The sequence below is a fragment of the Watersipora subatra genome, chromosome 7 (genome assembly GCF_963576615.1).
Source record: "Watersipora subatra chromosome 7, tzWatSuba1.1, whole genome shotgun sequence".
NCBI lineage: Eukaryota > Metazoa > Bryozoa > Gymnolaemata > Cheilostomatida > Watersiporidae > Watersipora > Watersipora subatra.
The window spans coordinates 41,983,934-41,996,735 of NC_088714.1; the positions used below are offsets into that span (position 1 = coordinate 41,983,934).

The following is a 12,802-nucleotide window of genomic DNA, read 5'->3' on the forward strand; positions in this document are numbered from 1 at the left end:
CGTTGCAGCAATTTGCCTAGATACATCAGGATTCTCATTCCTTTTATGCATTAAAAAATAACATCATAAAACTGTCAATTCTATCCACAAAAAAACACGTTTTGATCAGATAATAGCAAAGAAGAGACAAGAAAAAGTCAAAGATCATAAAGTGAGTTGTTTTGTATATGCTGCTGCTGAGTGAAAACATTAGACACTTCTTAGAATGACCTTTCAATAACATATTGTTTTCATAAATTCTGAATATGTATGTTTTTCTTTATGTTTTGAGCTTTTTTATTTCATTAAAAACAATGGGGTGAGGAATTACCCTTGTCAGTCGTAGGGGGTTTGGCAGTGAAAACGAGTATGGAAGCGCTAACCTCGCTAATTGCTGTTGACAATCCCAGCATGAACTTGTCCATAAGCTAAGAAAGTACAATCCTTTTAATAGGTTAACTGAAATAGCTTTCCGTGTAAAATGCAACTATTTGCTACTTAGACACAAGTACCATTTGAATAAAATACCCAATGTCAATTGATATAACGTTGCAAGTATATACAAAGGTAGACTCAGTAAGTCAAATGTTACAAAAATAGAAACTGACTTCATGCAATGAACACACATATGTATCTTTGCACATAGACCCAACAGCTTAACTTTCAAACTACATATCATGAGAAAAGTGTTTTGTGTAATTGAAATAAATTAAGAGAGAAAATAAAAACAGCTGTAAAGGTTTTCACACTTTGTCAAAAAACTTTTCACCTTCATATCATGAGGGAAATGTTTTGTGCAGATCAAATACTTTAAAAAAATAAAACGGCTTTAAAAAGGTTTAGATGTAAATGTGAAATAATTAGCAAGTAATAGCGAAATCAAGTCAGTTTTGATACGATTACAATAAAAGATGATTCGGTAATGGTACAGTTAATACGAACTGAGAAAACAAAATAAAAATCCTGAATATGTAGAACTAATAATAACATTTCTTGCATAGAAGTTTGTGTGTGTGTGTGCGCGCGCGCACACGTATGTGGGCATACCTGCCAACTCTCACGCATTGAGCGTGAGACTCACGCAATCACCCCAAAGAAAAAAAGAAAATGCGTGAGAAATGCGTGAGATTTTTGCCCCAATTTCCACAACTTTATATATACTATCATTGATACATCAATTGCCCCAAAACCAAATCTCACGCATTGCCCCACTTTTGGGTTGACAGGCCTGTGTGTGGGTGTGTGTGCATGCGTACGTGCGTAGTAGGTTACTGTTCCTCCAGAGCTATCCATCAAAACTTTGAATACCACTATACTAGTACCTCTCGATACCAGTACAAATGTAAAAATGAGATATCCTACTGTTTTTGTCTGACCGAACGGAAAGATCATGTCGAGGCTTTTTCCCTTGAGACAATATAATTGTCTGCGCGAGAAGAATTGGCTTTGACCCCAGATATAGTAACTAAACCTTACGAAAAATATTTCTTAATAAAGGTATTGTAACGCGTGCCGCATTGGTAAAATAATCAGCGTGCGCTATAGCTATACCTATAGCTATACCTATAGCCAGAATCTGAGTAGAACATAGAAAAGTGTAGACAATCATGTAAACATTGTTTTATATAACGCCTCACTTCTGGTGGCGGTATGCATTCAGAAAATTTGCATACACTTGCATTGAGCTGCATTTTTTTACACTTTAGTTTAGAAGCTTAGAACCAGTGCTAAAAAATAAATATTGACAGGAGGACTTTTATATTAGTCTAAACTAACACAGAAGTTTAAATTCTAATAATAATTAAAAATTATTATTCAAAAACGGATTTCACCAATTATTTGATATAAATTTTTGAAGTTTTTGTTAAAAACATTTAGGAAAGGAAATCCTCTAATACACGTATATGGGAATCACTAACAAAGAAAAGAATGGAGAAGTAGAATTGTTGTGGTTAAGTAACCCTAGCTACTTTTTGAAATGGGTTTTTGGAAGGTGAAAGTTAGTATCTCAGTAACATGTTATCAATTGGAGGCGTGGCACTTCCGCCGCCACAGCTAACCAGCTATGACGCCATTGTCTAAATTCTTATAATCTCAAACTCAGGCCGGAATGACAGACGTACTTTGAGAAATATATATATATAGATTTTGATAGCAAAGTGACATCTGACATCATAACATGTCAGCTCTAATAGCAAAACCTGTTTATACAAAGAACATCTATATTTACATGCCTGTTGCCTCTATCTCTGCATGTCTGAAACAAAAGTTAATTTTGTAATGCTATTGTTATTTTTTAACATTGTGTTTGGCTCATGGCATGCACCGCTTAGTATATATAAGCAACTGATACTCTTCCGTGTGTGTCAATCTGTCTGTCAGTTTTCTACTCGATTCGTCTACATGTGGCACTTTAACAAATAGACTTTATAATTTGGAACATCTTATTTCACTGAGTAAGCGATTCGATACAACACGGGGCTTCTACAGAAAGCCCCCTTAGGATAGCAGAGTTAGGGTAACGCGCTATTACAAAATTCTTTATAACATGATTGTTATCACATCTGAAGAGTACATCCTTTCAACTTGCAACAGATGTAATAGATGCAACCCAGTAGTGGTGTGAGACATGACTGCAAGGACAACAGATGTAATAGATGCAACCCTGTAGCAGTGTGAGACATGACTGCAAGGACAACAGATGTAATAGATGCAACCCAGTAGTGGTGTGAGACATGACTGCAAGGACAACAGATGTAATAGATGCAACCCAGTAGCGGTGTGAGACATGACTGCAAGGACAACAGATGTAATAGATGCAACCCTGTAGCAGTGTGAAACATGACTGCAAGGAGATAGGACATGGTTACACCACCCAGTTAGACTTTATTATTTCACCTTGAAGGGCAGATGAAGTATAGACAAGGTTATGTAATAAATAGATGAGTTTCATTACAAAAACATGAATATAATGAAAAACATGTTAATATATAATGAAAATAATAATTATATGAATAGCTAGAATGAAGCGTAACCACCGTTCGCCATTACATTATCATATATAAATCAGCATGCACCCCCTACATCTACATTCATAGCGAGCAGTCTGAATTATATCTGAGAAGCGTGTACATTCAGCTTGGGAGTTTACAAAAAATGACTAACAGCCAGAATGAAAGATTTTGGTGCATGGCGATGGAAATCGATGAATAAAAGCATGCATAGATTTCCGTACATACTATTCCTTAATATCTATCTAAAGTTCTCAGGCTTTCCCGCAAGTTCGCTAGATAGCTGACCACACGATTTTCTGAAAAAAAGGATGTGCCTTTATCTCCTCTACCCCTGCAGCATCTCCTAGCCGTTCTCTTGGGTTGCAACGAAGTAGCTGAAAAGGACACGGAATAACATGATTGCTGCACATGTTAATCATAGGTAAATGGGTAAGATACGATAGGTGAACATGCTAATGGTAGGTGCACATGAGATGATATGAAACAACAGTTACACATTTACAATAGTTAACATGGTGTAACACAACAGTCACATATACAATAGTTAACACGGTGTAACACAACAGTCACACATATACAATAGTTAACACGGTGTAACACAACAGTCACACATATACAATAGTTAACACGGTGTAACACAACAGTCACACATATACAATAATTAACACGGTGTAACACAACAGTCACACATATACAATAGTTAACACAACATCACACATATACAATAGTTAACACGATGTAAAACCAAAGTCACACATATGCAATAGTTAACACGGTGTAACACAACAGTCACACATATATATATAATAGTTAACACGATGTAAAACGACAGTCACACATATACAATAGTTATGATGGTGTAAAACAACAGTTATATGTATACAATGTTGCATCCTGACCTGCTTGAGTAGGTGGTCTGCTTCCGTGGACAGATGTTGAGGGGTGTGGAGTATTGTGTGAGAAGTTATGCCTCTTGGATGAACGCTGCCAAGACTTACACCGGCTAGCAGCTCATAGAGAAGCACCCCAAAGCTCCAGTAGTCGGAGGCCTTGCACATTCCACCTGGCAACCTCGCCTCTGTATCACAAGGAGAACAAAGAGTCAATTAAATTACAAATGATAGTTAAAAAATTCCAATGTTACTGCAATCAGTTTGGTATATTAGTTACTGAATGCGAGTAGACAGCTATAAGAGAATTATTTATGCCGTAAACAGCTGTTTTAATATCGCAAATGTACCAAATACATGCTTGTATTGAGGGAGAATGGTAGAATATGGACTAGTGGCTATGATGGAGCACTTCCCAATTGGTAAAAAATTCACCAATTGACTCCCTTTATTTCTTTTTGAAGTTATGTTACTTATTTTTTTGTACAGCTACAAGCTGCATATGAAATGGTCAAACTGTTCTTGTCACAATTTGAGTAAATCAATAATTTACTTAATCAAATGAATTTTGTGTGGACTTGCTTCAATCAGTAATAAACTTGTTCATAATGTTCACCAAAGCTCAGAATGTTTTAAGACAATATATTTGGGCATGAACATACAACACCCAAACTTCCATAGGATCCTTTCTACTTGAAAGCTGTGGGGGTAGCCTGTCTTGACAAACTGTTGTTTTTGCGGAGTTGTCCCCCGTCGAGCAGGCGAGCAACAACAGCTTGTCACAAAACGTACTGCACCTGATGCATCAGCTGCACTTATAGGGAGTTGTTCTCTTCCGTCTACGCGGCTTGGCTGCAATGTTATGTCGGTGGCTCCATTGGTAATCATAACGGATTTTATGCAAAAATTTATGTAAAAAAAAAAGATTACAACATTTAACCAAAGACCAGTCTCTGTGGTAAACTTTAGTAGAACTTAAGAATAAAATAAATTGAAAATAAAATCAATAACAACAAATAAAACTGACTGATAAAAATAGAAATAAAACTGACTGAGCGCACAATTTACAACATTTTTAGTCGCTGTTGTTGCCTAAGTTCTCAAATTCTACTAAAGTTTACTGCAGAGACGGGTCGCTAATTAAATGTTCTTACCTTAATTTTTCTACATAAATTTTTGCACGAAATCCGTTATGATTACCAATGGAGCGACCGACATAACATCGCAACCAAGCCGCATAGACGGAAGAGAACAACTCCCTTTCAATGCAGCTGATGCATCAGGTGCAGTACTTCTTGTGACAGGCTGTTGTTGCTCACCCGCTCGACGGGGGACGACTCCGCAAAAACAACAGTTTGTCAAGACAGGCTACTGTGGGGGTCAAGTAAACCATCCTAGATGGGGTAGAATAAGCCATCCTAGATGGGGTAACATAAACTATCCTAGATAGGGTAATATAGACCATCCTAGATGGGGTAACATAGACCATTTTAGATGGAGTAAGATAGACCATCCTAGAAGGGGTAATATAAGCCATCCTAGATGGAGTAATATAAGCCATCCTAGATGGGATAACATAAACTATCCTAAATAGGGTAATATAGACCATCCTAGATGGGGTAATATAAGCCATCCTAGATGGAGTAATATAAGCCATCCTAGATGGTTAATAACCAATGATTTGTTTCTTTACGTACTCAAAGCAATTACTGTTATTACTCTTCTGCCCTCACTAGTAAATCTCTTCCTCCAGTAAAAGCCCTCATGCCCATAAACTACAGCCTTTAGATATCAGTGGCTTTGTGTCATTCAAGCAGCACTAACACTTTTTTACATGCTTAGATTGCTATCGAATAAGGAAAAATGTTCTCTATGTAAAATATCGTGGAATACAGTAGCAAAGGGTACATGACAGCAATGACACCATCCAACATTACTAGTTGTTTCTTAGCAACTGAAGCATTTCAAAGTGATTATTTTTTGTTGCGCGCTGTCAAGGATCGACCTAGAGGCTCTGCAGAAGTAAAAGGTTGGCACAACTAACAGAAGAGGGAAATCAACTACACTGACAGCAACTACTCAGAAAACTAATGAACCAGATGGACCAGGTGATAGCAAGATGTTTGAGGCAGGATTTCATCAGTCCTCTAGATCACGATTCGAAAAACAACAAATACCAAAAGAAGGAGTAAACCTAATAAGAGTGTGAACCTAATATGAGTGTGAACCTGATAGGAGTGTGAACCCAATAGGAGTGAACCCGCTAGGAGTGAACCTGATAGAAGTGAACCTAATAGGAGTGAACCTGATAGGAGTGAACCTAATAGGAGTGAACCCGATAGGAGTGAACCCGATAAGAGTGAACCTAATGAGTGTGAACCTAATAGGAGTGTGAACCTGATAGGAGTGAACCCGATAGGATTGAACCTAATAGGAGTGAACCCAATAAGAGTGAACCTGATAGGAGTGAACCTGATAGGAGTGAACCTAATAGGAGTGAACCCGATAAGAGTGAACCCGATAGGAGTGAACTTAATAGGAGTGAACCTAATAGGAGTGAACCCAATAAGAGTGAACCTGATAGGAGTGAACCTGATAGGAGTGAACCTAATAGGAGTGAACCTAATAGGAGTGAACCTGATAGGAGTGAACCTGATAGGAGTGAACCTAATAGGAGTGAACCCGATAGGAGTGAACCTAATGGGAGTGAACCCGATATGAGTGAACCTAATAGGAGTGATCCTAATAGGAGTGAACCTAATAGGAGTGAACTTGATAGGAGTGAACCTAATAGGAGTGAACCTAATAGGAGTGAACCCGATAGGAGTGAACCCGATAGGAGTGAACCTAATAGGAGTGAACCTAGTAGGAGTGAACCCGATACGAGTGATCCTAATAGGAGTGAACCTAATAGGAGTGAACCTGATAGGAGTGAACCTAATAGGAGTGAACCTGATGGGAATGAACCCGATAGGAGTGAACCTAATAGGAGTGAACCTGATAGGAGTGAACCTGATAGGAGTGAACCTAACATTCCCTCTGCCTATCGACAACTCAAACACAAGCAGAAGTTTTCGAGGTCTTACACTGCCATACAACATAAAACAAGTGACAGGAACTTCGTAACATGCGGTTTCTTACATATAAAATGTTACACGCAACACAGTGTACCGCTCAAGAGTGCATTAGATTACCATAACCTGTTGGCTTTTAAAAAAAATATAATTATTTAGATTAAGAAGAGCAAACATTCCAAACAACATTTTTTTAAACTAACAAGGCTGCTATTTTTACTGTCTGTATCACTCCAAGCCATGGGAGAAAATGGACACCTGTTCAAATAACATGTCAAGCTCGGCATGATCCACAAATCCCTCAAGTGTAATACAGTGCACCCACGCCATATGACAGTATTTCGTTTCTATGTTAGCATTGTAAGACGAAACTGCAATATATAGAAACCTATAGCAATTATCTAATGCAAACACCCCTTGGTCAAAAAACATCAAAATTTTATATACGTACGATAAATATTAAAAACTAGTAACCAAATAGTATAAAAATCATAGTAACTTTAGTTAACTTATAGTTAACCTAGTAACTCTAGTTTTGTTGCAATGGCAATCTTCTTCTTGCTTCTTCCTCTAACGTCGTTATTAAACGTAGGACTTATGTTTAACAATTTCAAGTTACATATGTAATTATATAGTTATATACGCATATTTAATTGAAGTTTATCATAAATTAAACGCTAAATTGAACAATAAACTTTCACTTTCGCTTAATTTTCACTAATTTTCATTTCACTCACGCGATATCAAGAATTTATGAAACACGAAGAATGCTGAACTGAGAAGGAGATTGAGCATCGTATCTCTTTCATGCGCTGTGGGAGGGATTTCGGCAAATACATACCAGCATCTTCGTCATTCCGACGTATTCAGCACATTAACTGCCAAATTTGAATTTCGAGATAAATTTTTTGTTGATGTCGTATGGCAAAAAAATTTCTATGGCGAAGGAAAAACGGCGAGTTTTACGTCGTAAAACGAGAAAAACCGTATAACAGAGACATCATAACTCAGGGGTGCACTGTATATGCATAGACAGACTTGTCACAGCAATATCTACAATGATTGCTTGAGTCAACCAGAAACCAGGGGTTACTTTTGCTAGTAATAAAAACATGTCCATATTCCTTCACTAGCAAATCGTCAGAAAATAACAATATCGCGGTACATCGCAAATTCTCTATTTATAGATTTGTCGCAACATTTCATGATGATATTATAATGCGTAAAAACTTGTAACTCTTTGTCAATATTTATTTGTATATTTCAACTTGAAAAAAACTTGTTTGTGTTTATGATAACTAGAAACATTTACATCATGAATGCCCGCGTATGTGGAAGGCCATGGAATGAGCATATTATAAGACTGGAAGGCCGGCGTGTTTTAGTTCCTGTGTTATTCACTCTAAAAATCATCAGCTGTGACATACATCACCATTACACGGTTATATTGTTTATACGATTAGCTATATCTCTTTAAATAGTGGTGTATCTCAAACCGCCTACCATCAAAATCGCCACCAAACAGTTAAACCACCCTACTATAACCTAGGAATAGTCCAAGGATTTCATAATAACAGTGACTGCAGTATGAAGTTACACTGGCTATATTCACAAATAAGTGTATCTGCTGACTTGTAAGTTGCGACAGACAACACTTAATAGCAATGACAAACAACCATGGCAGTGAAACAAGCCGCTGCCAAAGCTAGAATCCTTGAAGGTATTGCAAGAGATTTGTACAGTAACTATTCCATAAAACTAAACTGAAGGGATCTGATTCAACTACATGTACGGGATTACCCTATGCCAGCCGGTCATAATGCAAGCACTACTGGCTTGGAGCAGTAATAGCTAAGGCATGATACATCCTCAACTGATACCACCAACACGCTACCTACACGCTAGGTACAAGTTACCTACACGCTAGGTACAAGTTACCTACACACTAGGTACAAGATTACCTACACGCTAGGTACAAGTTACCTACATGCTAGGTACAAGTTTACCTACACACTAGGTACAAGATTACCTACACGCTAGGTACAAGTTACCTACACACTAGGTACAAGATTACCTACACGCTAGGTACAAGATTACCTACACGCTAGGTACAAGTTACCTACACGCTAGATACAAGTTACCTACACGCTAGGTACAAGATTACCTACACGCTAGGTACAAGATTACCTACACGCTAGGTACAAGTTACCTACACGCTAGGTACAAGTTACCTACACGCTAGGTACAAGTTACCTACACGCTAGGTACAAGATTACCTACACGCTAGGTACAAGTTTCCTACACGCTTGGTACAAGTTTCCAACACGCTAGGTACAAGATTACCTGGTGAAACATAAAGATGATGAGCACTCTTTCCAAGAATATCTCGAGCAACCCCTGGCCACTGGCAGAAGTAAGTGAGCACAATATGGCCTCTCGAGTCAAGCAGCAGGTTGTCCGGTTTAAGGTCCCTATTGAATGAATGAATATTACAGGAATTGCAGATGTTCTCACCATGCCTAACATCACCTCTTTTCAATAAAAAGGAAGCATAACAGTACATTAATAGGCGCCTGAACAGTATTAAAAATATTCAAACTTGATGAAATAAAAAAGTCATTAATTGGTATCATTTATGAAGGTTTTGGATGTAGTCTTTCCTCATAATTTGCCACAAATAGCAATACGGCAGAAAATAAACAGGGTTTAGGAATTTCATATTTACAGAAAATCAGTTTGATAAAATTGACAATAGAGTAGTAGAAGATTTCACTGATTTTATAAATATGACAATAGTGATAGAAAATGACTAATATTATAATAGCAATATAATATGACTTGTTATAATAGATATAACGCATAATAGCCACAATTTCTTGTAAATGTGTCCCAAAGAAATTAAAGTTGGGCAAATCAATTATATCGTTACACTAGTAGGATTATCAATTATATCAGTAGTAGGATTATCAATTATATCAGTAGTAGGACTATTAATTATATCAGTAGTAGGACTATTAATTATATCAGTAGTAGGACTATCAATTATATCAGTAGTAGGATTATCAATTATATCAGTAATATAATTATCAATTATATCAGTAGTAAGATTATCAATTATATCAGTAGTAGGACTATTAATTATATCAGTAGTAGGATTATCAATTATATCAGTAATATAATTATCAATTATATCAGTAGTAGGACTATCAATTATATCAGTAGTAGAATTATCAATTATATCAGTGGTAGGACTATCAATTATATCAGTAGTACGATTAACAATTATTTCAGTAGTAGGATTATCAATTATATCAGTAGTAGGACTATCAATTATATCAGTAGTAAGATTATCAATTATATCAGTAGTAGGATTATCAATTATATCAGTAGTAGGATTATCAATTATATCAGTAGTAGGATTATCAATTATATCGGTAGTAAGATTATATCAGTGGTAAGATTATCAATTATATCAGTAGTAGGATTATCAACTATATCAGTAGTAGGATTATCAATTATAGCAGTAGTAAGATTATCAATTATATCGGTAGTAGGATTATCAATTATATCAGTAGTAGGATTATCAATTATATCACTAGTAAGATTATCAATTATATCAGTAATAAGATTATCAATTATATCAGTAGCAGGATTATCAATTATATCAGTAGTAAGATTATCAATTATATCAGTAGTAGGATTATCAATTATATCAGTAGTAAGATTATCAATTATATCAGTAGTAGGATTATCAATTATATCAGTAGTAGGATTATCAATTATATCAGTAATATAATTATCAATTATATCAGTAGTAGGACTATCAATTATATCAGTAGTAGAATTATCAATTATATCAGTGGTAGGACTATCAATTATATCAGTAGTACGATTAACAATTATTTCAGTAGTAGGATTATCAATTATATCAGTAGTAGGACTATCAATTATATCAGTAGTAAGATTATCAATTATATCAGTAATATAATTATCAATTATATCAGTAGTAGGACTATCAATTATATCAGTAGTAGAATTATCAATTATATCAGTAGTAGGATTATCAATTATATCAGTAGTAAGATTATCAATTATATCGGTAGTAGGATTATCAATTATATCAGTAGTAAGATTATCAATTATATCAGTAGTAGGATTATCAATTATATCAGTAGTAAGATTATCAATTATATCAGTAGTATGATTATCAATTATATCAGTAGTAGGATTATCAATTATATCAGTAGTAGGATTATCAATTATATCGGTAGTAAGATTATATCAGTGGTAAGATTATCAATTATATCAGTAGTAGGATTATCAACTATATCAGTAGTAGGATTATCAATTATAGCAGTAGTAAGATTATCAATTATATCGGTAGTAGGATTATCAATTATATCAGTAGTAGGATTATCAATTATATCACTAGTAAGATTATCAATTATATCAGTAGTAAGATTATCAATTATATCAGTAGCAGGATTATCAATTATATCAGTAGTAAGATTATCAATTATATCAGTAGTAGGATTATCAATTATATCAGTAGTAAGATTATCAATTATATCGGTAGTAGGATTATCAATTATATCAGTAGTAAGATTATCAATTATATCACTAGTAAGATTATCAATTATATCAGTAGTAAGATTATCAATTATATCAGTAGTAAGATTATCAATTATATCAGTAGTAGGATTATCAATTATATCAGTAGTAAGATTATCAATTATATCGGTAGTAGGATTATCAATTATATCAGTAGTAAGATTATCAATTATATCAGTAGTAGGATTATCAATTATATCAGTAGTAAGATTATCAATTATATCAGTAGTAGGATTATCAATTATATCAGTAGTAAGATTATCAATTATATCAGTAGTAGGATTATCAATTATAACAGTAGTAAGATTATCAATTATATCGGTAGTAGGATTATCAATTATATCAGTAGTAGGATTATCAATTATATCACTAGTAAGATTATCAATTATATCAGTAGTAAGATTATCAATTATATCAGTAGCAGGATTATCAATTATATCAGTAGTAGGATTATCAATTATATCAGTAGTAGGATTATCAATTATATCAGTAGTAGGATTATCAATTATATCAGTAGTAGGATTATCAATTATATCAGTAGTAGGATCTGTTTTTAGCAAAGATCAGGCTACCTTAATGATGAACTTCCTTAAGATTTTCGTAGATCTAATCTAATCATTTGATTATTTTTGATGTTTGAGGTGATCTGACTGCCAGGATGTTTCAATATGAAAATCGACAAAATTTGATCACGCTTAAAACACTCAGAAGAAAAATGCATGCGAAATTACGTTACTAGTTGTTATCGTCGCTATCGTTGATATCAGTTATTGTGTTCAAGTTGCAATGTTACCCGTCTCTATTCTGTTGGTCCCTTCACAACTATAGTCGACATTATTGTGCTTTCACTTGATCACTGCCAGAATGTTTCAAGATTAAAATTGACACAACTTTATCATGATTAACACTCAGAAGAAGAATACGCTTACGCTTGATTGGAGCAATTTAGGCGAATCAAGTTTTGTCGATTTTAATCTTGAAACATCCTGGCACCCAGATCACATCAAACACAATTGCTAAAAATAGAAAAATATCGATACTTTCTGATGAAGTCTACTAAATGTTGCGTAAGTTTATCTTTAAACCTCCCTCTACGGAAGTCTTTAAACCTCCCTCTACGGAAGTCTTTAAACCTCCCTCTACGGAAGTCTTTAAACCTCCCTCTACGGAAGTCTTTAAACCTCCCTCTACGGAAGTCTTTAAACCTCCCTCTACGGAAGTCTTTAAACCTCCC

General features: G+C 35.1%; 1 protein-coding gene across 2 annotated transcripts in view; it reads right to left on the minus strand.

Annotated features, from left to right (window-relative positions):
- Window positions 1-2,845: 2,845 nt before the first annotated feature.
- LOC137399688 (ribosomal protein S6 kinase-like 1) overlaps window positions 2,846-12,802 on the minus strand; it is a 34,775-nt gene continuing 24,818 nt past the window's right edge. For both annotated transcript variants that reach the window (XM_068085882.1, XM_068085881.1), the window contains exons 15-17: window positions 9,301-9,428; window positions 3,893-4,071; window positions 2,846-3,367 (exon numbers count right to left, since the gene is read on the minus strand). In XM_068085882.1, coding sequence (XP_067941983.1) covers window positions 3,266-3,367; window positions 3,893-4,071; window positions 9,301-9,428 — 409 coding nt within the window. In that variant the 3' untranslated portion in view covers window positions 2,846-3,265. The remainder of the gene's footprint in view (window positions 3,368-3,892; window positions 4,072-9,300; window positions 9,429-12,802) is intronic.